General features: G+C 46.7%; 1 protein-coding gene across 2 annotated transcripts; it reads left to right on the plus strand.

Annotated features, from left to right (window-relative positions):
• LOC142496585 (hepatic and glial cell adhesion molecule-like) lies at positions 1-26,210 on the plus strand. 2 transcript variants are annotated; one of them, XM_075603251.1, is made up of 7 exons: positions 1-170; positions 10,904-11,224; positions 14,667-14,942; positions 19,734-19,844; positions 22,819-22,877; positions 23,665-23,740; positions 24,264-26,210. In XM_075603251.1, the coding sequence occupies exons 1-7, from the start codon at positions 119-121 to the stop codon at positions 24,317-24,319; spliced, it is 951 nt and encodes a 316-aa protein (XP_075459366.1). In that variant the 5' UTR covers positions 1-118; the 3' UTR covers positions 24,320-26,210. The 2 variants fall into 2 exon arrangements, with proteins under 2 accessions (XP_075459366.1, XP_075459367.1); XM_075603252.1 differs by having other exon boundaries at positions 23,677-23,740.
• Positions 26,211-27,542: the final 1,332 nt, after the last annotated feature.

A 27,542-nucleotide genomic window follows, 5' to 3' on the forward strand; every position in this document is an offset into this window, starting at 1 on the left:
TTGTAGTTTGGGCTGCTCCTCTCTGTCTGAGGTGTGCCCGGGGATGGACACGTTTTCAGACGCATACAGTATCTCTGATCTTTAAACTGCTGTCAGAGTATTAAACCCTCCCCAGGAGATGGGCAGACACATAAGACTTACCTGGGTTATCCTCCTTCTGCTTGAACGGGGTAAGTCTACAATATATCTTATTCTATAGCTCAGGGATGCTCAACTGCTGTCCTCAGCCCTCCCCTCCCCCCCTCAACAGGTCAGGTTTTCAGGATATCCCAGCTTCAGCTGAAGGCTGAGCCTCCGATTGAGCCACCTGTGCTGAAGCATGGACTGATTAAGCCACCTGTGCTGAAGCATGGACTGATTGAGCCACCTGTGCTGAAGAGGGGATATCCTAAAAAACCTTTACCGTTGGAGGGGGGTGGGGAATGAGGACTGGAGTTAACCACCCCTGCTATAGCTGATCAGGTGGCTAGAGTTTATTATATTATTATTATTATAATTATTAAGAACTATTATTATTGATCATTTGGTGTAGAACTGAAATGCTTTTTGTTTCAGAAAGGTTAACTACTTCAGCTCTAGAGTCAGCTGCAAAGGCACGGAGTTAATAAGCACCATTTCCTGGTCTCTGAAGGGGTAGATGCATTTTGTATTTGTTTTACATATTCTAATAAAAAATAATATATATATATATATATATAAATATATATATATATATATATATATATATATATATATATATATATATATATATATATATATACACACACACAGTTCTGCACACCAACTGCTTCAAATGATCTAATATAGATGAGCAAAGAAGAAAGAATGCTCTTTTGCTGAAGTGGTTTAAATGCACCTCCCTTTGACACCTCCCGGCCTCAGGCAGCTGACCATCCCTTTTGCCCTTTACACAGTGGGGATTAGTCATTAAATATTATAACTTTATCATTAAAGGAGCCAAGTCCTTTTATTCTGTATTCTTTCCCCCCTGGTTTGGGTTTCTCATCCTGCTTGTAAACTGAGGCACGTTGAATGTGTGCGCTGACTTTCGGCCGAGCTAATTAGTGACCGGTGAAGTGTCCAAACTCCTGTCTGCCGCAAAAAGAAGCGGTCACCAGTGTACTGGGAATTGTCCGTGTGACGGGAGTGGGTAACCAGGCTATACAATAAAGGTTAAGCCTGGCTATACCATCTGCTTACCCCCGAAAAGTGTGGGTCCCTGGCAGCTACGTACTGTAGCACCATAAGCCAGGGGCCAGGTATTGGAACATGCAGAAGTTAGTGATCCCTGCTTTTCCACTTTTCCTGTTCCCTTTGCCCCAGACTCATGAAACCTCCTGAGTGTAAGTTTTAGGGGGGATATTTGGGTAGAACTGCTATTGTTTGCAGGAGTTCGGGGGCCAAAGTTCCCGGTAGTCCTCTAATTCTCCCCGGCGTGCAGGCAGGATTCGCCGGTATGCGGGTTGACTTACACCGGGGCTGCCCAGTGTCCCCCAGACTCCTGGTTTTCGAGCCCAGATATCCCAGTCCTAGTTCTCTCACAGGTAGGGGTCTCCCCAAGTCATATCTTGTATTAAACCATATTTTATTATGTTGGTGCATTTACTATAAATGTCTATTCAGTCAGCCCGGGCATCCACACCGGTGCCGGGAAGTCTGGCTAGATATCGGAGACCGGGATGTGGTGAGGTGTCGGGGTATTAAGTGGCCGGGGCAGGGCCGAGTACTAGATCCGGAAGAACAGAGACCACCTGTGGGGAGGATACTCTGGTCTGCCAGACTCAGTGGAGCCTGCCCAGTGGTTGACTGGGGGAAGCCGCAGAATGTCGGTGCGTTTCACATTGGTCGATCCATATGTCCCACCCGTCATCCCGAGCTGGCTTGCCACGCCACTCCACTGACATCAGCCAAGAGATGAGCCGCCTTTCTATTGGCTAGTGGGAGGGAATTCCCACACTCTGATTGGTCGCTCCTCCTACTTCCATGCTGAACCTAAAACAGCGGAGGGTATGCAAGGAGTTGGCCGACTCGGAGAACGAGACAACCCTGTGACTTGGGACGGTGACGCAAAGGCGGCTTTTCAAAGTTGCTCTGTTACGAATAGCAGAGCAACCGGCTTCATTTTTGGAGCTAGGAAAGCCTGCTGCGCTGAGGCTAAGTCAGACGCGGGGTCCAAGTTCTCGTTTTAGAACGTAGCGGTCGTGGCTAGAGATTCTATCCGAAAAGAGGACCAGGAAGCCCGGGTGGATATCCCGGTCAGGGTAAGCCTTCCGAAGCAGACACCCTGCACCTATTTGAGCCTAGTTTTCATCCCCAGACTCCCAGCAAGTGTGTATTTTGTCTGTATTTTGTGTATTCATTGTGTGTACGCAGGTTTACCCGAATAAACTACATTTTATTCCACTACTGTGTTTTGCCTGGTGACTGATCCCGGTATAAAAGTGTTACACGTCCTGCTATCCCGTGGCAGTCCTTGAGTGTGGCTTTGTGCGGTGGGTCCCTAGCGCGGCACATAGCAGTAAATAAGAAGTCGTTAGCACCGAGGGACGCACAAGAAAAGATGTAGAGGTTAATTCAATAAACCCCGGCCACAAGCAAACTGATGGGGGAAAAAATAGTAATTTTCATTGGGAAAACTTGAGCAGAATTTTAAGCAGTTTGGGCGTTTGTGTCACTTTTTAGTGTTTTTTTTTACCTGACCCACAGCGTGTTTCACGACGACGATTCCCAGCTCCAAATACTGTCTTTGCCTTCGGAGACGCCACATTCTTGCATAAGAACCCTCGATGGAAAACGGGGGGGGGGGGGGGGGGGGAGGGGCTTGTGGGGTGTAGGTAGTTTTCATGTTGGAAAATGATCACGTATTGGCATTTTTTTTATTAGGGGCTAAATTTGATAAATACGGATTTTATTTCGTCCACGTCTCTCTTTTCATGTGTTAATAATAATTTTAAAAAAAAGCCGAAGTTGCTGACTACATTGATTAAGAATAAATGATTACAGATGCAGTTATGTATAAATAGTTTCTTCAAATTTGACTTAAAAAAAAAACACCAAACCACTGGAACAAGTTGTTTCCCCCCACGGAATATCCCCCTTTTGGATAAGGGCGCTCAACTCCAGTCCTCAGTCCCCCCTCCCCCCTCAACAGGTCAGGTTTTCAGAATATCAATTAGTCCCTGCTTCAGCACAGAAGCAAAGACTGAGCCTTTGATTGAGCCACCTGTGCTGAAGCAGGGGATATCCTGAAAACCTGACCAGTTGGGGAAGGGGGGGGGGGGGGGCTTGAGGATTTAAGCTGCGTACCCCTCCTCTAGGATATAACAGAACATGTTGATGTGGCAACCAGCACTCAAGATATCTAATTAGATGAAAGTCTCCAGCTCAGGGACTGTTGTTCTGTTTGTGCTTTTATGTTTAATGCCCTTATTTTATTTCAACTCCCTCTATTCTAATCAAATGAATGTCTTAGTTACGAAGCTCTGCTTTGTAGCCAATATACACGTATTGAAAGATACCCAGGCACAGCGTTTATAACTGCGTGCGGTTGTGGATAGATTTTGGAAGGGCTTTCAGCCTGCTCTCTTCCACGCGTGTCCCTTTGATGCATACAGAGGGTACACATTCACTTGTCTAAATCCACAAGGAACTGAAATGGCCTCAAAATAGGCTCTCCAGTGTAAATGGGACGGCTTCTACTGCGACGTCCTTCTCTTCACATCCGAATAGTGCGGCGCTGGAAGAACATGAAAGGAGTTTATTTTGTGCCTGTAATAATCCAGACACAAAGGATAGGAAGGGGGTGAGCAGAACGGAAAGTGTCCCAATATAACATGGATGATTGGCCAGGCTCTCAGACTGACGCTCACATGCTGTCACGACAGAGACGAGAACACATCCAGGGCACAGCGATGTCAGTGTGTCTAGCCAAGGAGTGGCCGACTCCCGTCCGCAAGGGCCACCGACGGGTCGGGTTTTAAGGATATCACAGCTTCAGCACAGGTGGCTCAGTCAGTCATACGCCACTGATTGAGCCACCTGTGCTGAAGCAGTGATATCTTTAAAACCGGCCTGTTGGTGGCTTTGAAGACTGGAGTTGGCCATCCGTGGTCTAGCCCAGGGGTGCGCAAACTTTTCAGTCTGTGCCCCCCTGCCTGCTCTTTCCCCCCCCCCCTACCTTGGCTCCGGCGTCAAATGACACCGCAGGGTCATGTACACTGGCGACACACTTTATTCGAGCTCGGCTAGTCCCACGAATTCGGGTATACCCGGGTGTATTGAGGTTTGTGACTGTTTTCTGCCCGAGTGCATTGAGGTATTTTCCAGGCAGGGATTGAAGCATTTTATTCCCACTGGCTGCAATACTGCACAGTATATATATATATACTGCATTACAATTCATGAATTTATGCCATCTGGTAGACACGCGAAGCATTGCAGCCTATTAAATCCTAATCATTATCATTTAAAAGATCAGCCGCCCGTCAGCCAGGCATGAACCCAGGCTGGGAAGGCAAACGCAACGGGGCTTGTCAGAGGTGAGGAGCGGCGCATTCCAGGTATCTGCCAGGTACATACCGGGTATTTGCTCGAATAAAGTGTGTCGGTGCAGTAGCCATGGCAATGCGACATCAAAGTGACCCCGCAGGGTCATTTGACGCTGGGTTGCCATGGCAATGCGTCGCCCCAAGCCAAGGTTAGGGAATTTACATAGGCCTCTCGCTGTCCCCAGGCATTTAATTTAAATACCTTCGGGGGAAACGCGGGGCCTCCATAACCACAGTGCCCCATCCAGAAGGGGGCGCCCCCCCACGCAGTTTGCGCACCCCTGGTCTAGCCTGTACATCTTGTAATGTATTTGCTGTATGTGACCTGTCACCATCACTGAAATGTCAGGTGACACATCCATCCCCATTTCTCCGTATTCCCCTTGCTGCTTCCTAGCATTACACTGTCACCTAGAACCCTCACTCTGTGCCAAGTGCACCAATTACTGCGTACAAACACCGCATAACCATGTGTCCCGGCAGCTTCCTAGCATTACACTGTCACCTAGAACCCTCACTCTGTGCCAAGTGCACCAATTACTGCGTACAAACACTGCATAACCATGTGTCCCCGGCAGCTTCCTAGCATTACACTGTCACCTAGAACCCTCACTCAGTGCCAAGTGCACCAATTACTGCGTACAAACACTGCATAACCATGTGTCCCGGCAGCTTCCTAGCATTACACTGTCACCTAGAACCCTCACTCAGTGCCAAGTGCACCAATTACTGCGTACAAACACTGCATAACCATGTGTCCCGGCAGCTTCCTAGCATTACACTGTCACCTAGAACCCACACTCAGTGCCAAGTGCACCAATTACTGCGTGCAAACACTGCATAACCATGTGTCCCCGGCAGCTTCCTAGCATTACACTGTCACCTAGAACCCTCATCCAGTGCCAAGTGCACCAATTACTGCGTGCAAACACTGCATAACCATGTGTCCCCGGCAGCTTCCTAGCATTACACTGTCACCTAGAACCCTCACTCCGTGCCAAGTGCACCAATTACTGCGTGCAAACACTGCATAACCATGTGTCCCGGCAGCTTCCTAGCATTACACTGTCACCTAGAACCCTCACTCAGTGCCAAGTGCACCAATTACTGCGTGCAAACACTGCATAACCATGTGTCCCGGCAGCTTCCTAGCATTACACTGTCACCTAGAACCCTCACTCCGTGCCAAGTGCACCAATTACTGCGTGCAAACACTGCATAACCATGTGTCCCGGCAGCTTCCTAGCATTACACTGTCACCTAGAACCCTCACTCAGTGCCAAGTGCACCAATTACTGCGTGCAAACACTGCATAACCATGTGTCCCCGGCAGCTTCCTAGCATTACACTGTCACCTAGAACCCTCACTCAGTGCCAAGTGCACCAATTACTGCGTGCAAACACCGCATAACCATGTGTCCCGGGCAACTGGGAAGGTTTGTTACAGTGTGAGCACAATTATCCCTAATTGGGAGGACAGTAATGTGATTAGAATGCAGGATTCAGGCACGTGTTGCTTTGATAGAAGTCATGCAAAGTACTGTAAGTGTGTGCGTGCTTTATATAAGTATTATAACGCGGAGCATTGGTAGGTACTTAGTACTGGCCTTTACAACCACTGCCCCATGGGTCAAAATGTGCCCGGGATAGATGTATTTGAGGGATTAAGAGCCAGTATTAGCTGTCTGCAGTAATAATGCTGGTCCCATTTGGCTCCATTTCTAGGCTGAGTGATGCACAGGCCTCTGCCCCTGCCTGTGCTGCACAGATACACTTGTGATCTCTCACAGACAACGTGCCGGGTTCTGCGCAGGAAGAGGCTCTGTGAGAGGAATGAGAAGGTGCGGCAGTATGATCAGCTCTCCTGCTCCTGCTCTGTAACCTCTTATTGCTGCTGTGTAGGGAAGGAGGATTGCGGAGCTCTGTGTGCGCTTCTGTGACACACCCCAAGTATAATGGGTAACGATTCTCTGAGTAAAAGGCTTATAGCGCCTTTATGACTTCACACAGACAGTTGTAGCCCCTTAAATGGTTGGATGCTACTAACACAATGCAGTGTAAAGTCCCGCAAGCCCCTCTTGTGGTGCAGCTAAGTGTAGATAAGTGAGTGTATGGAGACGCCCGTGTTTAGAGCTCCCCGTGGAGCTGCCTTTGTTTACCTGAAGAAAATGTTTCATTAGCAAAGGAGACTAATTCAATTCTGAAGGTTATAGTTTACACCAAATAAGACCAGCACAGAAACAGCTATGAGAGTGAGTCAGGCCAGTGAGTTGTATATTGCTTTGTATGTGTAACGGTGTTTCCCCCACCGATCGCAGATAGGGGCCATAACAGGGTGTGTGGTGCATATACCTGCTGGCAACATTAGGGCTGAGTCGTCCGCCGGTGGTAGTGGGGACACAGGAACAGGCTTCTGGGGTTCATACCCCACATATCTCCTTAGCAGTGCAGCGCCTCCATCTGCCGTAGGCTCCAGGAACTGAAGGTGATCTCCCACGGTAGAACTTATTACCTCTTCCCCCAGTAAGGTCATGCACCAGGCAGGAGGTATACTGTAACAACAGGAATGGTTTATTACTATACACTGAAGTAACAGGAACAAGGCAGGATCTGTCCAATACAGTCTCAGGATTACCCGGATGATGGTCCCTGGACCACCACTACAGGCCAAGGGCACCCGCAGCTGTCCTTGCTCTTCCCCACCTCCCTAACAGAGGCAGAGGTATGGTCCACACTCACTCTCCCCCGGAGGGAAGAGCACATGGGAAGGTCCCAATCTCAGGCTCCCCGTTGTGTGACCTGCCTTCCTCAGAGGGGAAGGAACACTACTCAATTGAGGGCGGTCCTGCCCTTAAGTACAGCCAGGAGTCAGGCACCCCATTGTCCCAGCTACAACAGGATGTAACACCCCCTGCCTGGCAACCTGATAGTACCAGGGGTTACTGCCAGCCCAAGGGCAGAATAGTAGCCATCAGGTGACCTGGCTACATATGTAAATAGGATACCTGCACTGCGCTGCGGCTAGCAGCTCCTCTGCCTGTGAGAGGATAATGTGCCTGGACTCTGTACAGTACTCTGACTTCCCTTTCTGCTCCCTATGTGCCCTTTGCTTGTCTTCCAGTTTCAGGGGCATATTTATTAAACTGCTCTAGTGCGGATCAAGGCCCAATCAAACAAAACTCCCATTGACTTTAATAGTCGTTTCTGTGGAATAGTGCCCCGATGGGCACTATTGCAGTTTAATGAATAACTCATATATTTGAGAATCAGATGTTCAGGTTCCCTGTGTGCATTACTCTGTGACTCCAGTACGTGTGTCTCAGCATTACATGTTTGGGTTCCCTGTGTGCATTACTCTGTGACTCCAGTACGTGTGTCTCAGCATTACATGTTTGGGCTCCCTGTGTGCATTACTCTATGGCTCTAGGTTCCAATACACGTGTCTCCGCATTACATGTTTGGGTTCCCTGTGTGCATTACTCTATGGCTCCAGGTTCCAGTATGTGTGTCTCAGCATTACATGTTTCGGTTCCCTGTGTGCATTACTCTATGACTCCAGGTTCCAGTACGTGTGTCTCAGCATTACATGTTTGGGTTCCCTGTGTGCATTACTCTATGACTCCAGGTTCCAGTACGTGTGTCTCAGCATTACATGTTTGGGTTCCCTGTGTGCATTACTCTGTGACTCCAGGTTCCAGTATGTGTGTCTCCGCATTACATGTTTGGGTTCCCTGTGTGCATTACTCTGTGGCTCCAGGTTCCAGTACGTGTGTCTCAGCATTACATGTTTGGGTTCCCTGTGTGCATTATTCTGTGGCTCCAGGTTCCAGTACGTGTGTCTCAGCATTACATGTTTGGGTTCCCTGTGTCATTACTCTGTGACTCCAGTATGTGTGTCTCTGCATTACATGTTTGGGTTCCCTGTGTCATTACTCTGTGACTCCAGTACGTGTGTCTCAGAATTACATGCTTGGGTTCCCTGTGTGCATTACTCTATGGCTCCAGGTTCCAGTACGTGTGTCTCTGCATTACATGTTTGGGTTCCCTGTGTGCATTACTCTGTGACTCCAGTACGTGTGTCTCAGCATTACATGTTTGGGTTCCCTGTGTGCATTACTCTATGGCTCCAGGTTCCACTACGTGTGTCTCAGCATTACATGTTTGGGTTCCCTGTGTCCATTACTCTATGGCCCCAGGTTCCAGTACGTGTGTCTCAGCATTACATGTTTGGGTTCCCTGTGTCCATTACTCTATGGCCCCAGGTTCCAGTACGTGTGTCTCAGCATTACATGTTTGGGTTCCCTGTGTCCATTACTCTATGGCTCCAGGTTCCACTACGTGTGTCTCAGCATTACATGCTTGGGCTCCCTGTGTGCATTACTCTATGGCTCCAGGTTCCAGAACGTGTGTCTCAGCATTACATGCTTGGGCTCCCTGTGGCATTACTCTATGGCCCCAGGTTCCAGTACGTGTGTCTCAGCATTACATGTTTGGGTTCCCTGTGTGCATTACTCTGTGGCTCCAGGTTCCAGTATGTGTGTCTCAGCATTACATGTTTGGGTTCCCTGTGTGCATTACTCTATGACTCCAGGTTCCAGTACGTGTGTCTCCGCATTACATGTTTGGGCTCCCTGTGTGCATTACTCTATGGTTCCAGGTTTCAGTACGTGTGTCTCCGCATTACATGTTTGGGCTCCCTGTGTGCATTACTCTATGGCTCCAGGTTCCAGTACGTGTGTCTCAGCATTACATGCTTGGGCTCCCTGTGTGCATTACTCTATGGCTCTAGGTTCCAATACACGTGTCTCCGCATTACATGTTTGGGTTCCCTGTGTGCATTACTCTATGGCTCTAGGTTCCAATACGTGTGTCTCAGCATTACATGTTTGGGTTCCCTGTGTGCATTACTCTATGGCTCCAGGTTCCAGTACGTGTGTCAGCATTACATGTTTGGGTTCCCTGTGTGCATTACTCTGTGACTCCAGTACGTGTGTCTCAGCATTACATGTTTGGGTTCCCTGTGTGCATTACTCTGTGACTCCAGTATGTGTGTCTCAGCATTATATGTTTGGGTTCCCTGTGTGCATTACTCTATGGCTCCAGGTTCCAGTACGTGTGTCTCAGCATTACATGCTTGGGCTCCCTGTGTGCATTACTCTATGGCTCTAGGTTCCAATACGCGTGTCTCCGCATTACATGTTTGGGTTCCCTGTGTGCATTACTCTATGGCTCCAGGTTCCAGTACGTGTGTCTCAGCATTACATGTTTGGGTTCCCTGTGTGCATTACTCTGTGGCTCCAGGTTCCAGTACGTGTGTCTCAGCATTACATGTTTGGGTTCCCTGTGTGCATTACTCTGTGACCCCAAGTTCCAGTATGTGTGTCTCAGCATTACATGTTTGGGTTCCCTGTGTGCATTACTCTATGGCTCCAGGTTCCAGTACGTGTGTCTCAGCATTATATGTTTGGGCTCCCTGTGTGCATTACTCTATGACTCCAGGTTCCAGTATGTGTGTCTCAGCATTACATGTTTGGGTTCCCTGTGTGCATTACTCTATGACTCCAGGTTCCAGTACGTGTGTCTCAGCATTACATGTTTGGGTTCCCTGTGTACATTACTCTGTGGCTCCAGGTTCCAGTACGTGTGTCTCAGCATTACATGTTTGGGTTCCCTGTGTACATTACTCTGTGGCTCCAGGTTGCAGTACGTGTGTCTCATCATTACATGTTTGGGTTCCATGTGTGCATTACTCTATGGCTCCAGGTACCAGTATGTGTGTCTCCGCATTACATGTTTGGGCTCCCTGTGTTATTACTCTGTGACTCCAGTATGTGTGTCTCAGCATTACATGTTTGGGTTACCTGTGTGCATTACTCTATGGCTCCAGGTTCCAGTACGTGTGTCTCAGCATTACATGTTGGGGTTCCCTGTGTGCATTACTCTGTGGCTCCAGGTTCCAGTACGTGTGTCAGCATTACATGTTTGGGTTCCCTGTGTGCATTACTCTGTGGCTCCAGGTTCCAGTACGTGTGTCTCCGCATTACATGTTTGGGCTCCCTGTGTTATTACTCTGTGACTCCAGTACGTGTGTCTCCGCATTACATGTTTGGGTTCCCTGTGTGCAACTCTATGACTCCAGGTTCCAGTACGTGTGTCTCAGCATTACATGTTTGGGTTCCCTGTGTGCAATACTATGACTCCAGGTTCCAGTACGTGTGTCTCCGCATTCCATGTTTGGGTTCCCTATGTGCATTACTCTATGACTCCAGGTTCCAGTACGTGTGTCTCCGCATTACATGTTTGGGTTCCCTGTGTGCATTACTCTATGACTAACCTGCATGTATAACCTGTAACAGGTGGAGAGGGAGCAGCGCTGGAGATAACGGCTAACGATGCAGCAAACTTCCTGGTGGGCAAAGACATCATCCTGAATATCTTCTACACGAGCACATCGCAGAGTCCCATAGTCACCTGGGCTAAGGATTCCCGTAGGGTGGTCATATGGGGGAATACCAATTATAATGTCTCTCAGGCTTACAGAGGAAGACTGCAACTCTTTGGTCAAGGCTCACTTAATATCACCAATGCTTCCCCCACGGACTCTGGAACATACACTGTCACTGTGGTCACGTTGGACGAAGAAGATGCTACAAAAACCTTCCAGGTGAAAATATATGGTAAGTGAATGAGAGAAGGTGGTTTCCATGGTCTCTGACTCGGTAAGTGTATGTGAGAAGGTGGTGTGACGGTAGGGGGTAGCCAGTCCGCATAATAAAGGTTAAGCCCGACTGGTTGCCCCTGAAAACCATGGGTCCCTGGCAGCTAAGTAGCACCATAAGCCAGGGACCCTGTAATGTAACCTTTAAAAGTCAAAGGTCAAAGTCTACCCTGCTTTTCCACTTTACATGTTCCCCTTGCCCCAGAAACATGAAACTTCAGGAGTATAAGTTTTAGGAGGGATATTTGGGTGGAAATGCAGTTATTTTGTTTGCAGGAGTTCGGGAGCCAAAGTTACCGGTAGTCCACTAATTCTCCTCGGCGTGCAACCATCATTTGCCGGTAAGCGGGTTGAATTACATCGGGGCTACCCAGTGTCCCCCAGACTCCTGGTTTTCGAGCCCCCATATCCCAGACCCACACGTTTGTGTATTGGTTTTCGACATGGTTTTGATTCTAAAAATGTTCTGTGTTTTTTATTTGAATTTGGTTTTACACAAACTCGATTTGTTTGGATTCAGTGTTGGATCTGGTGTAGAATTTTACCAAATTATGGAAAAAAGTAACGTAAGGTTGAAAGATCATATAAAGCATGGATAAATGCTTATAAAAAAACTTATAAAATAATAAAAAAAGATTAGAAAACATAATTATAACGGAAACTTAAACACCTCAAGTTTTCAACTCCAGTGTTACCAGTCAGTGATAAGGATTCCCTTCCTCTTTTTATGTACTCTACATGGTTAACTTAAGAAATGGCACGAATCCTACAGGGTCACCTTCCTCCACTATCTACAGTTCCCATTCCTGCCCCAGCAGCCCAGCTTCATGGAGTAGTTTCAGCCATGGAATGCCCGTTACCCTAGGTGTTTATCCCAACTCAAAGGATTGTTGCCTCTTGGTCTTGGTCAACCCAAGGTCACGAACGTGTGTGCATGGCCAATCTTAAATTATCCCAGAAAAACGGTTCTTTCTATCTCTTCTCTTGAGGCCAATTCTGTACATTAAAAACTGTTTGTATGTGAACATTTTCCCCGCACATGGAAAGATATATAACCCCCTTACCAGGAGAAAGGAGGAAGATAGTAAGACTGAAAGTACAAATGTCAAGAAAAAAGATGTATGAAGTTTATAGGGCTGAATATTTGAGAAGGAGATCACCCACTCAATGTTCTTCAGTTGTTTCTTCTTAATGTGAAGCCCAGGTACCAGGTACGTTTTGAGGTGTATCGCACACAGAAGGACATAACACCCTCAACCACGAGAAACCACCTTTACGCTCTCTCTCATTTTGAGGCATATCCCACACAGATAAGTTTTCAACAAAGTTGAAGCTGATGACACATACCCTGAAGTGGTAATAACATAGGATATTGCACTTTCTTAACTGTTTATTGTTTTCAACAATGAACTCAACTAAAGACTTAACCTACTCAACCTGGAGTTTGTTTGAGTTAGACCAGTGACATCGAGCGGGACAGTTGTAGAAAAGAGGAGGAAGTGGGGGGAGGGGGGAGGTGGAGATTTGAATTGGATTTGTTGAACAATCTAGTAGCATGGACTTTGTGCCATGGAGAGGCTACCTCCAGCTGAGCGCTCTTATTTTGTGCCGTAGCCGTATGCCACGCGCTAAGAGAATACTCAATCCCAATGAAAGACATAACATACTTATATAATATGTCGCTCTCTCATCTCTAAACTTGTGGTGTATCCTGCATGGGGGGGGGGAGAGGTGTGATGGGGGGGTAGCTATCCCACTGTGACCCTAAGTCCCCCAAAAAAGTAGGACATGCAGTGCATGGGTCACCTTCCCTGGCATGAATAATGTTGCAAAAAGCATTTAGTAGGGTCGATCAATAGTCCAATACTAATTCCAAAGCCAAGAATTAGCCCTCTAGGGGGAAGTAAACCAGTGACCCTAAGTCAACCCCAAAATTAGGACATGGCCATGCATGGAGTACCCCTACCACTCCATATAATTACAGCATCAGACGAGTATATATGAAACCGATAACATATTGATGTTTTATAGCACTGTACACTGCAGTACTAGCATGAAAGGTGGCACACATTTTGGCTTACTTGCTTACATGAAAGGTGGCACACATTTTGGCTTACTTGCTTACATGAAAGGTGGCACACATTTTGGCTTACTTGCTTACATGAAAGGTGGCACACATTTTGGCTTACTTGCTTACATGAAAGGTGGCACACATTTTGGCTTACTTGCTTACATGAAAGGTGGCACACATTTTGGCTTACTTGCTTACATGAAAGGTGGCACACATTCTGGCTTACTTGCTTACATAAAAGGTGGCACACATTCTGGCTTACTTGCTTACAATGAAATAAGTAAAAAAAATTACCTTTAATAAACAAAACAACTCTGTGAAACTTACTAGATGAATGAAACAAAGGTGGGACGGAGTGCGTTTGGAAGAAATAAGATGAGGGAACCTTCTCTCGTGCTACAAGGGGAAAGTGTTCAACCAATTTATTCTGCCTGTGCTCGCGTACGGATGTGAAAATCCGGCGCCCCTGGGCGCTTAGCTGTTGCGGCCGCCTCCTTGTTGCCACCATATCCTCCTCCTGAACCACAGCGTCAAATGATGTCGCAGACGTCACCAACGTGACATCGCACGGCGTTGCATTGTCATTTGCCGCTGTGACATCGCGTTGCCATGACAACGAGTCATCGTGGTAACGTCCGCAGCGTTATTTGACGGTTCAGAAGGAGGAGGGGGGCGGCAGGTAAAGATCTGGCCGGAACAGCTAAGTGACTTCCCATCAGGCCCAACAGCGGCAAAAGTATATGTGGGCGGACATTTTTGCCGCCCCCAAATTTTGCCACCCTTAGCCCGGGCCTAGTGGGAAATCCGCCACTGACCATCAGTGAACAAAGATGGTACTGGACTGAATTCCAAGGGAAATTTAAAGACCAAGACGATAACCAAAAGTAAGATGGGAGGAGCAGTGGATCGACAAGGGCTGCTGGTATATTCATTGACTAAACACACACAGACACACACATGTGTATGTGTTCAGTCAATGACTCTGCATCCCACTTTACTATCCCTATCCCTGTAACATGAACCATCAATCTATGAAGTGATGAATGGATAAAATATTATGGGATTAAAATGCGTTTTTGCGTTCAAAATAGCAACATTACTATCATCTCCCCTAAACGACTTTAATGACTATCCCTTTCTCAGAGGTGATACTGTATCTCCGGCATTGTGAGATTGTAAAGTGTTAGGAATGATGGGATAACATTGAAGGAGACGGATGGTTTTGCCACTGGCTGAATGCTTGCCCTTTGACAGAGTATCAGAAGACCTTCGCTTGCTGGTAGTTATTTAATGTCCATGTTGTCGCTCCCTGTGTCTTTGTTGCCTGCAGAACCTGTGGAGAATGTATCTGTGAGTTCCTCACCCGCAACAGTGAATGAAAGGTCCCCCGATGTGAACCTGACCTGTACCGTGTCCCGGGGAGAAGGAGCAGTGCGGTGGGATAAGGATGGGAACCCTCTGCGTGGTGACTCTGGTTACAACCTCCTAGATAGAAGCCGGACACTGCAGATAATGCATCCTAACATGACTCACAGTGGAAGCTACTCCTGCAACATATCCAACCCGTTGAGCAGTGGCCGGGGCAGCTATACGCTCAGTGTTCCTTGTGAGTAGCCCCGGTAGGGAGCGGCCAGTAATGCGTTTGTCACAGGAGTCATTGCTAAGGGGATTGAAGGCGGAATGGGACATTTGGTCACCGCCGTTTCGCCGTGACCAAATGGCTGCTGGCTGTTTGCCACAACTCACCCAGCCGATCCGTCGCTGGGATCCCTACCGTCGGCCGCTTTAAAGGTGAGTTATGTTACTTTAGGGTATGGTATAAATTTAAGGGGTTGTAGCAGTTACGGTAGGGGTTTAGGGGTTAGGGTAAGGGTGTAGGGTAGGGTTTTTATTAGGGTAAGGGCGTAGGTAAGGGTGTTTTAGGGTAAGGGGTTTTAGGGTTAGGGTAAACGGTTAGGGTAAGGGGTTAGGGTAGGGTTTTTTAGGGTAAGGGGTTACGGTAGGGGGTTGTAGGGTAAGGAGTTAGGGTAAGGGGTTGTGTGGTAAGGGTAGGGGTTGTAGGGTAAGGGGTTAGGGTAGGGGTTGTAGGGTAAGGGCATAGGGTAGGGGTTGTAGGGTAAGGGGTTAGGGTAGGGGGTTGTAGGGTAAGGAGTTAGGGTAGGGGTTTTTATGGTAAGGGCTTAGGGTAGGGGTTTAGGCACTTACCTTAGCGGCAAAGTGGCTGGCGGGGGCAGTTTCCGGTGGCGGGGTGAGTCGCAATGAAACACCAGCAGCCATATGGTCACGGTAAAACGTCCTAGAGCGATTTGAAGGGGATAGTGTGATACATTTCAGTACTGCAGCAGTCTAAGATTGAGGTGAGATAATCATAGAAACATAGAAAGTACCCGCAGATAAGGACCACCTCTCCCACCCAGTCTGTGCATGTCCTATCCGCTGTAGCAAAGCTTTCTTCTGTATTTAGGATTTAGCTTTAGGTCTATCCCACGCATTTAGGAATTCCCATCGTGTATTCTCCTCTACCACTTCTGCTGGGAGGCTATTCTATGCATCACTACCCGCACATCACCCCTGAGCCTGACACCCAGTTTCACAGCATGGCCTTGTTCTAGCCCTGAGCCTGACACCCAGTTTCACAGCATGGCCTTGTTCTAGCCCTGAGCCTGGCACCCAGTTTCACAGCATGGCCTTGTTCTAGCCCTGAGCCTGGCACCCAGTTTCACAGCATGGCCTTGTTCTAGCCCTGAGCCTGGCACCCAGTTTCACAGCATGGCCTTGTTCTAACCCTGAGCCTGGCACCCAGTTTCACAGCATGGCCTTGTTCTAGCCCTGAGCCTGGCACCCAGTTTCACAGCATGGCCTTGTTCTAGCCCTGAGCCTGGCACCCAGTTTCACAGCATGGCCTTGTTCTAGCCTTGAGCCTGGCACCCAGTTTCACAGCATGGCCTTGTTCTAGCCCTGAGCCTGGCACCCAGTTTCACAGCATGGCCTTGTTCTAGCCCTGAGCCTGGCACCCAGTTTCACAGCATGGCCTTGTTCTAGCCCTGAGCCTGGCACCCAGTTTCACAGCATGGCCTTGTTCTAGCTCTTCTCTTTCCCCGTCCCTTATCTACTCCAAGCTGTACATTTGAAGGTCTTCCCGTGTTTCCTGATGAGTATTATAATGTGAACCCCGCACTATTTTAGTGGCTCTTATTTGCACAATCTCCCACATATTAATGTACTTCTGGAGATATGATCTGAACACAGTGCTTGAGGTGGGATCTTACCCATGATCTATTCAGAGGCATCACCACCCCTCTCTTTCTGCTGTTATTCCTCTTCCTACAGTATACAACCTACATCCTGCTGAAATGAGGACTCCCAGGTCCCTGTCCTCAGCAGCAGCTGACATTATAGGGCCACTAATACTGTACATTACTGTGTCTTTGGATTTTTATGAGCCAAATGCATGATATTGCACTTTTTGGCATTAAATTGTAGTCACACCACTTTTAATCATTCTTCTTAAGTTACCTAAATCCTTCATCGTTTTGTTTACCCCTCCTGGGGTGTGAATCCTGTTACTTATCTCTGTGCCATCGTCACAAAGACATACACTCCCTTCCAGACCATTTGTAATGTCACTAATATAGATAGAAAAATGACACAGGGGCCAGTACAGATCCTTGGGATACTTCACTGTCCATATTCCCCTCCTCTGACTGTACATGTGCCCCACATCTCTGCCACATATCATGCACCACAAATCTCTGCCACTTATCATGCACCACAAATCTCTGCCACTTATCATGCACCACAAATCTCTGCCACTTATCATGCACCACACATCTCTGCCACTTATCATGCACCACACATCTCTGCCACTTATCATGCACCACAAATCTCTGCCACTTATCATGCACCACACATCTCTGCCACTTATCATGCACCACAAATCTCTGCCACTTATCATGCAACCAGTGTCTTATCCATTCAACCCGCTCAGAATCCAATCCGAAGCAACTTGTTTATCAGTCTTCTATGAGTGTCAAAGGCCTTATTAAAATCTAGATGTGCCAAATCTACTGCTCCACCTTTATCTATTACCTTAGTCACCTAGTCAAATACATCAGTTAAGTTTGTTTGACATGATCTTGCCCCAGAAATGTGTTTTTTCAACAGTGTTTCCGTTCATTTCCCCTCTGCTGTAGTCAGGCTCACTGGCCTGTAGTCAGGCTCACTGGCCTGTAGTTAGGCTCACTGGCCTGTAGTCAGGCTCACTGGCCTGTAGTCAGGCTCACTGGCCTGTAGTTAGGATCACTGCCCTGTAGTCAGGCTCACTGGCCTGTAGTCAAGCTCAGTGGCCTGTAGTCAAGCTCTCTGGCCTGTAGTCAGGCTCACTGGCCTGTAGTCAGGCTCACTGGCATGTAGTCAGGCTCACTGGCCTGTAGTTAGGATCACTGGCCTGTAGTTAGGATCACTGGCCTGTAGTCAGGCTCACCAGCCCGTAGTTAGGCTCAATGACCTGTAGTTAGGCTCACTGACCTGTAGTCAGGCTCACTGGCCTGTAGTCAAGCTCACTGGCCTGTAGTCAAGCTCACTGGCCTGTAGTTAGACTCACTGGCCTGTAATCAGGCTCACTGGCCTGTAGTCAGGCTCACTGGCATGTAGTCAGGCTCACTGGCCTGTAGTTAGGATCACTGGCCTGTAGTTAGGATCACTGGCCTGTAGTCAGGCTCACCAGCCCGTAGTTAGGCTCAATGACCTGTAGTTAGGCTCACTGCCCTGTAGTCAGGCTCACTGGCCTGTAGTCAAGCTCACTGGCCTGTAGTCAAGCTCACTGGCCTGTAGTTAGACTCACTGGCCTGTAATCAGGCTCACTGGCCTGTAGTCAGGCTCACTGGCCTGTAGTCAAGCTCACTGGCCTGTAGTCAGGCTCACTGGCCTGTAGTTAGGCTCACCGGCCTGTAGTTAGGCTCACCGGCCTGTAGTTAGGCTCACCGGCCTGTAGTTAGGCTCACCGGCCTGTAGTTAGGCTCACCGGCCTGTAGTTAGGCTCACCGGCCTGTAATTAGGCTCACCGGCCTGTAGTTAGGCTCACCGGCCTGTAGTTAGGCTCACCGGCCTGTAGTTAGGCTCACTGGCCTGTAGTTAGGCTCACCGGCCTGTAGTCAGATTCACTGGCCTGTAGTTAGGCTCACCGGCCTGTAGTCAGGCTCACTGGCCTGTAGTTAGCTGCCTCTCCCGTACGTGAGCTCTTGGGAAGTAGGGTGACATTCGCGCTTCTCCAGTCACCTGGAACTACATCTTATGACAGTGACTGGTTGTATTGTATTGTATTGTATTGTATGTCTTTATTTATACTGCACCGACACACTTTATTCGAGCAAATACCCGGTATGTACCTGGCCGCTCCTCACCTCTGACAAGCCCCGTTGCATTTGCCTTCCCAGCCTGGGTTCATGCCTGGCTGATGCCTGGCTGATGGGCGGCTGATCTGTTAAATGATAATGATTAGGATTTAATAGGCTGCAATGCTTCGCGTGTCTACCAGATGGCATAAATTCATGAATTGTAATGCAGTATATATATATATACTGTGCAGAATTGAAGCCAGCAGGAATAAAATGCTTCAATCCCTGCTTGGAAAATAACTCAATGCACTCGGGCAGAAAACAGTCACAAACCTCAATACACCCGGGTATACCCGAATTCGTGGGACTAGCCAAGCTCGAATAAAGTGTGTCGCCAGTGTATAGCGCCATAAATGTACATAGCGCTTCACAGTAGTAATACATATCATATAAATAACAAGTAATATAAATAACAGATCATGGGAATAAGTGCTTCAGACATACTGTAAAAGTAACATTAAGGAAGGAGTCCCTGCTCCGAGGAGCTTACAATCTAATTGGTAGGTAGGGAGAACGTACAGAGACAGTAGGAGGGAGTACAAGTAAGTGCGTCTGCAGGGGGCCAAGCATTATGTGTCATGTGGTTCAATAGTTCTTGTGCTAAAGTAGCTTTAGGACACTTGGTCGTGGCCGTTTTGCCACGACTAAATGACTGCCGGTGCTTTGCCACAACTCACCCTACCGCTGCCAGACGCCAGCCACGTTGCCGCTAAAGTAAGTACTTCAGCTTAACCCTTACCCTAAAGCCCTCTACCCCAACCGCTAAAAACCCCAAAGTTAACGGCGGCCGTACGACAGCAGTCACGCGGTCCCGGCGAAATGACCGTGACCAAATGTGTCATTCCAACTGGGGGCGGCTGCGGAGGAGGAGGAGGAGGGTCCTTCTCACCAGACCAGCCTTCCTGGTCATAGCTTCAATGGGTTTATTAGGCACACTAAGGGCTAGACAAAATGTGCCACTCGTATGGCTGCATTTCAGTGTCACTCTTTTCCCTTTCCAGCCACGCTCAGTGCTGGGGTTATCGCTGGTATTGTGATTGGCTCTATCCTGGGAGCTCTGCTGCTCACAGCGCTTCTCGTCTTGCTCGTGTGCTGCGTACGTCGGAAAAAACGTGAGTCTGCAATGTAAGGGGGAGAAAGGGGCAGAGAGCGAGCCTGGGACACAGAGAGAGACAATGCAATGGTGTAACACAGGCCCACATAATAATAATAATAATAGCATGTTCTACTAGTTTTACGTAGAGCTTTACGACTACAGCTACCTTTTCAGGGCCCGAGGCCTCCCAGTTCCACTGGTAAAGAAAAGCAACACAAATGATATGTTTTGAGGTTGCAACCACACATTATATGAGTTATGGTAGGTAAAAAAGTGACAAAACCCTCCACCGTACAGCGTACAGCAAAGGACAATACCACTTGTGAGCACATTCACACGTCCCAGACATTATCTCCTAACGTACCGTGCTTCCACTGCAGCAAGGGATTCTGGGAAATGACATGCAACTGAGCACACTGTCACCTTTTGCTTCAAATCCAGTTTATCATGGACCCTTATAAGCTCATGTCTGTCGCATTACACAGCTTTTCAGCACAGCCTGGGTTAAAAGTGCAGAGCCAGTAACCCGACTCAAAGGCAGCTATTTCGACCTTTTGGGTCTCATCACCATATCTTATTTAAGGTGTGGTTGAAACCTATCCCAGCGTCAAATTGCAAAGCCAGTATAACCAGCCTCACACTGATGAGACACAAAAGGTCAACATAGCTGTCTGTGTGTGGGGTTACTGGCTGCATAGCTAGGGTTAACCCAGGCTGTGCTGAAAAAACGTGTAATATGACAGGCATACACTTATAGGGGTCCATGTTAAAATGGACAAGCAAAAGGTGACAATGTGTGCTCACATGTAATTTCCCAGAATCCCTTGCTGCATTGGAAACACTGAATGCTGGGACATAATGGGGAAAAGCAGAGTTGCAGACCTGGCAGACATGTGAATGGGCTCACAAGTGATATTTTCATTTGCTGTAATGTATGTTTTGAGGTGAAAAACAATGTTTTAATATCTAGTGAATTTTACTTAACAACACTCTCTCTTGTTCTTCCCCTCTGCAAACACCCTCTCCAGCCATGTATATACAGTACTTCTTCAGTATGTGAGTGTGGGCATGTCTCAGTAAAGTGTTTTTTTATTGCCTGCTGCACAGCATGTTAGCCCAACTTTCTTTGCTTCCTGCCGTTTTGACTCCTTTAGACACGTTATAGTCACACAGAACTGGAAGTACAAGAAACATACTGCTCAACTTTCCCTGTCTGTCATTCCCTCACTAAACAGGTCAATGTCACGGGAGACCAGGACAATGTCACGGGAGACCAGGACAATGTCACGGGAGACCAGCACGTGTAACACTTTTATACCGGGATCAGTCACCAGGCAAAACACAGTAGTGGAATCAAATGTAGTTTATTCGGGTAAACCCACGTACACACAATGAATTCACAAAATACAGACGAAAAACACACTTACTGGGGGTGAACACTAGGCTCAAATAGGTGTAGGGTGCCTGCTTCAGGAAGGCTTACCCTGACCAGATATCCACCCGGGCTTCCTGGTCCTCTTTTCGGCTAGCAGCTCTAGCCGCGACCGCTACGTTCTAAAACGAGAACTTGGACCTCGCGTCTGACTTGGCCTCAGCGCAGCAGGCTTTCCTAGCTCCAAAAATGAAGCCGGTTGCTCTGCTATTCGTAACAGAGCAACTTTGAAAAGCCGTCTTTGCATCACCGTCCCAAGTCACAGGATCGCCTGGTACTCTGACTGGGGTTTCTCCTTACATACCCTCCGCTGTTCTATGTTCAGCATGGAAGTAAGAGGAGGAGGAGGAGCGACCAATCAGAACATGGGAATTCCTTCCCACCAGCCACTAGGAATAGGGGCTCGTCCTTTAGATGACGTTAGAGGCGGGGGCGTGCCAAGCCAGCCCGGGATGCCCTGTGGGCGGGACAAATGAATTGGCCAATGGGAAACGGGCCAACATTCTGCCGCTTCCCCCAGTCAACCCATTGCCACCTACTGGACAGGCTCCACTGAGTCTGGCAAACCAGAGGGTCCTCCCCACAGGGGGTCTCTGTTCTCCAGAGCCAGTACTCTGCCCTGCCCTGTGCACGTAGCACCCCGGCACCTCTCAACATCCCGTCTCCTCTTTCAACTACGATGTCTATACAGACTTCCTGGCACCTATATGGATTCCCGGGCCGACTGAACAGATATTTATAGTAAATGCACCAACATAATAAAACATATTTTAATACATACAAATCTACGTAAGTACCAGCACTCACTGTCTAATAGCTAAATGATGAAAACAATTGTAATGCAGAATAAACATTTAATAATAAAACAAACCAGAAATAAATCAAATGTGTTTACAGAAACCAGTATCACAAATGGGCATGTCACAAAGTGAGGGGGGGGGGGGGAAGAAAAAGGGGAAAAAACATGAAACACAAGGAATATACACAAAAAACGGAGAACGAAAAGTATGCTAGGGGGGCGACGTTTCGAGAGATTACCTCTTCATCTGGCCCATTCCCCCTGGTCCAAAAAGTACCAGAGGTACTTCCCTAAGCCTCCTTTTTCCTATAACTGGTCAAATCAGAAAAGCGGGGAACTTCTGCATCTTATGTTACCTGGCCCCTGACTTATGGTGCTTTGTAGCTGCCAGAGACCCCACGGTTTCAGGGGCATCCAGATGGGCTTAACCTTTATTGTATAGCCTAGTTACCCCCTCCCCCCACAGTCAATGTCACTTCTATTAAACATTTCTGGTCCTTTACTGTTCTCTGATGTACGTGAGCCCTGGGGCAGTGGCCTCGTGTCCAATTCCCATCTGCCTGATTTTCTAGAAATATTGCAACCATCTTTAGCAGGGAAATATAGGACTACTTAGCAGAGAAAAGGTGGGTATTTGTGCAGCTCTCTCTGAAATCCCGATAACCCATTTTGGTGGCTGTAGGACTTATCTGGTGGGCAGTGACTGTGGTGATATTAACATATTATCAATAACTATATCAATATCTGATCACCCCTTAGATGATAAGGAGAAGGAACCTGCCAGGCTTAAGAATAACGGAGTACCTTCCAATCATGCAGTAAGTTCATTGTTCATTGTTTCTTAGATTGTTTTCTCTTCCACTATCTCTTCTCCTCTCTAGGTGCATGTAAGGGAGTCCAGGGGTTAAACTCCCTTACAAGGCTGAAAACTGCCCTAGTGTCGGGTTTCATACCTGAACTGGGAGGTGGAGGTAATTAAATCCTGATTGAAAGGGTAGAAAAGGCAGGAAGTGGCTGCTTTGCACTGTCCCTGTTTGGAGTCTTTGAGAGGATCACAGACTACAGAGTTCCAGCCCGCAGGGATCCAGGCTTTGTTGACCAGAGGATTTTGCCAGGCAACAGTGGGGGACTCAAAGCCCCACACAACAGGAGCCTGCACAAAGAAGGGCTAAAGACTTCCTGGGAGCAGCAGGAATTCCACGCCTGCAGCTGGAGAAATTGGAGACGCTGGACCAGCATGTCAGATAAAACTATATATTGTTCCCTTGTGTTATAGTGCTATATAATATTGTGTTATATGTTTTAAAGCTGGTAACCAGTTTAGTTGGCCAGCTGCTGTTAGATAGGGCTGAAGTAGTGAGTTAGTTTCCCTATAGGGAATAGGGGTTTATTTTATGATTTCTTTTGACCTTAAAGGGACAGGGTCCCTATTGATTAGTTGTCTTCTGGTTAATAAACCAATCCGGTTAAGCTTATCCGTCGGTCTTAGCGTCTTACTGCCCTTGCCTACAGGTCGCTCCGTCACAGTGCATTATCGCTCTTTTTCTTTGTCTTGGTTGTTCCATCTCGGCAATTTCTCACTTTTTTCTCTTTGTTGCTATACAGGTAGCTATACAGGTATTTAGTGCCCCTCTGTCTCAGGATGACCCTGCTATCTTCGCCACAGATAACAGACATAAGGGTAAGTCCAGTGCTTCGAATCCCATTTAAACCCTTTACTTTACCCTATAGACGTTTATCTCGCTGAAGTTCACTGTGGGTTCACCGACATCATGCCATTTGTTTTGATAACCTGACCGAGCTGGCGGACAAGGTATTGACTGTGATATTCCTTTTGTTAGGGAATACATTTTGTGTGGATTAGTTTTACAGCCCTGGGTGCATTGTGGGTATGTGAATGGTTAGCGCTAACCATTATATATTAGTTCAGCCGATCATGACTTTTTGAGCCAGCTGGGTAAGTTCGGGTATTGATTTGTTTGTTTCTTAGTTAAGGTGTTATTGTGTTAAATAGCAATGTTGACCATTAAAGTGGGCAGCAAGGCTCCCTGTCCTGTGGGGGATATGTCATTAGCCTTATCTGATGCACTGTTGCTTAGATAATACTGTAAGTGCATGCATAGTATTTTGGAACATTTGTTTATTAAAGGTGCTGGGTTTCACGTGTTAACCTTACTTTGCTCCTTGTTTCTGGTATTTTTCAGCCCAATGTTCCAAGCCTCCAAACAGCCCCCAGAAGCTGCATGGTACACTAGTGTGACACTCAACCGACAGCAGGAGAACTATTACATGCTGCATGTGAAAACTACATCTATTCTTTGCAGAATAAACCAAACATACAACAAAACGAGCTGTAATGATTATGCAGAAGACTAGACTATGATTAAGGACAGGCAGGAAGACCTGCATCAGCTCAATGCGGCTGGCAAAAAATGGAAACCTCAATGCAAAGAGAAATATTGGAGAGAAAGAGTTCCTCTTTTCTTAATGTGATACAGATATGTGGCCTAGTTCTTTAGTAATTGTTTAACCAACAGTCAACCAGGGCACAGCTTTCATCTTCACCCTTCGTAGACATGTTATCATGGTTCGTGGCACCTACCTGTGCAATGTTATGTTGCCTCTGGCACAGGGTTCCTGAGGAGGGTGCAGCTAAGCTGATTATCACACCAGAGTTGGGTAGGTACTGGGGACCCGTTGCACATATTATACATCAGTTTCCTATTCATTGATTGACTCCCTCTTGTTTGTGCTTATTTCATGTAGGTTCACCATATGGATTGAAGTCTGAAGGACAGGTTCAGCCAGACCTATTTTGTCTTTTGACTATCTCTAAGCATTCTAGGATTGGTAGCCCTTTTTTCTTGTTGAGAAAAGTGGATTAAAACCTGGAATTAGTCTATTTTTATATTTATTGTTGTAGTGATAGATACTGTATTAGCTCATTATTAGTTATTTCTAGTAGCAAAAGAGCCGACACTAACTATGATTTTAACATGGTCATTCTGTTGGCCTCTTTCCTAGTTTGTAGAACACTGGAATGTGAAGACAGCAAAGATAGGGCTCTGTACTGACATGGGAGGCTAGTAATTAAGGATCAAGATGGGTAATATATTTTGGGCCTGATAATCAGGGGACATAGTATAGTAACAAATACAAAAACCCTGCACTCCGCCCTAATTGGCTTGTAATTTATTAGTGACATGTAACATTTTGAACCCAGGTCTTTTAAGCACAGCGTTATTTTGTTACATCTTTTGGTCAGAGGATGGAAATGTATACACAGCTATGTACACAAACACTGCCTTTGTGTACTGGGTCAGTTTGCTAGATTCTATCTTCCATGTTTATATGAACTGGTCTCAAACTTGGCATACAGAACATGACTATTTCCAACCTATTTGGGAGCAGGAGATGTGTGATCGGAAGCACCATTACTCACCAGTCTTAAAGAAACAGCACACCATTTGATTACTTAATTACTAATAAGGGTATTGGTTTATTGATGACGTATACATTAAGAATATGCATGTGGTCCTCTTCATGAGTCTTACTATGGGGTGTGCATCTTTTCTTTTTTTTCTTCTTCATTCAATCCTGAAGAAGGTCTCTTAGGAGACTAAAATGTGCATTACATGTGTCACAGGAGATCAGGTTATTTACACCTTTTTACCAGGCTCATTCATTGAGCAAAACAAGGCAGAAAAATACATTGTAATTTATTCGGCATACATTCGCATACACACAGTGAAACACAAAATACAGATGAAAAGACACACTTACTGGGGGAATGGGGTAGAAAACTAGACTCTCCTAGGTGCAGGGAACCCTTTTGGGAGAGTTTTACCTTGAACGGGACTTACAGTAGACCGGAATCTCCTGGAACTCAAATCGGCCTTGAAATCCCAGCCGCGACCGCTACGTTAGTTTCATGAAATATGCAATAGTGCCTAAAGGATTCATTCAAGTAAGCGTTTATGCTATCTGTGATTTAGCCTGATAGTAATAGATAGAACAGCAAAAACTCAGCATGATATAATGTACCAGGAGGGAACTCTAACAACCCACAGAAAATATTCATATTGATTCGGGGCGAGGAATAGTGTATTCGTTTGATTGTTTCATACATTTCTTTGTAATAGTCTTTTCATCTTGCTGTTACCCTGCACTTTTAGTGCAGTAATAAAGTTCTAAACTAAGAAAAACCTACAGTACGTGGAGTTTTTATCACCGAGACTTTAGCCAGACTGCAATGCATTTTCTTCTACTAAACCCCTAGGGGAATGGATGTGTCAGCTGCCAGATTAGCAATGGTTTAATGTTTGCTAATAGGCAAGCGTTTATCTCTGACAAACATGTCCTCCCAACTTTGATCCGGCTGGGTGGTAACCCTAATTTGCCTGAGTGGCAAGTTTCTCTATTGACAGCTGAGTAAGGAGACAGGTTCACGGTATCCGTGACTACAGCCTGAGCCAATTAGAACGTCTGAAAGTTCCAGGCACCAGCGACACCTGTTTCTTAATACTCTGCTAAATCAAGCCTTCTGATTGGTCAACATGGAAGCGTTGACTTAAAATGGCTCTACTCGCCAGTTGGAGTGGATTCAATCAATGTAATACTACCAAGTAACGTGCACTTTAAGTAAATATGTTCATTTTATTTTCTGAATCTATAATCTGTGTGTTTTATAATTAGGGTTTTCAGTTTGTATTTTTTTTAATTGTTTAGATTTTTTTCTTCTGTGTTTTCATTTTATTATAAAAATCTGTTTCAGTGTTAACAACAGGAAAAAAAATTGACACACGTATGAATTCTGTGTTTATCTGAGCACTTTTTCATGTCCTTACTTCCTTTGTATCCTCTCTGTGGCGGGGCTGCTACAAGGTGTCTAACTAAATAAGAAATAATGCTTCATTTACTTATTTTTATCGATTTTAACCGGAAGGGCAAAATGATCAGTCGCTGGTGGTTTTTTTCTGTGTTTTTTGGGCATGTACAGATGTTTTAAAGTATATATGTATATCTTTTTAAGTTTATTTTTTTGTATATTTTTTTCCAAACGATTTTTATTTGTTTTTCAGTTATATGCAGGGTGGGAGGTGGGTACAGCAAGAAAACAGTGGGGGGTGAGAGACAATAGAACCAACATCATTGATAAAGTATATTTTTTGAGGGGAGAACGGAATGCATGTGCCAACGTGATTATATAGCACACGCGTGCTAATCTTTAATGACACAAAGAGAAAACGTGAAAAGATAGACACGCGAGCGGTAGAACACTTCAGCCGCGCTGCTCACAGTGTTAAAGACGTAAGGCGGTGTCCAGACTGAGCTTGCTCGTGAGAGCGCGATCAAAACAATTAATGTATGGGTCCATGCTGCTCGCATGCGTTAACGCGGCGTAAGGCGTAAGGCGGCATCCAGACTGAGAGCTTGCTCGTGAGCGCGCGATCAAACATTGTATGGGTCCATGCTGCTAGCGT

The sequence above is a fragment of the Ascaphus truei genome, chromosome 6, assembly GCF_040206685.1.
Source record: "Ascaphus truei isolate aAscTru1 chromosome 6, aAscTru1.hap1, whole genome shotgun sequence".
Taxonomy (NCBI): Eukaryota; Metazoa; Chordata; class Amphibia; order Anura; family Ascaphidae; genus Ascaphus; species Ascaphus truei.

Coding starts and splice junctions, on each gene's coding strand:
- LOC142496585 (XM_075603251.1), top strand. CDS start 119: ATGGGCAGACACATAAGACTTACCTGGGTTATCCTCCTTCTGCTTGAA. Junction 11,225..14,666: donor CTTCCAGGTGAAAATATATG/GTAAGTGAATGA, acceptor TGTTGCCTGCAG/AACCTGTGGAGAATGTATCT. Junction 22,878..23,664: donor GAGTACCTTCCAATCATGCA/GTAAGTTCATTG, acceptor GTTGCTATACAG/GTAGCTATACAGGTATTTAG.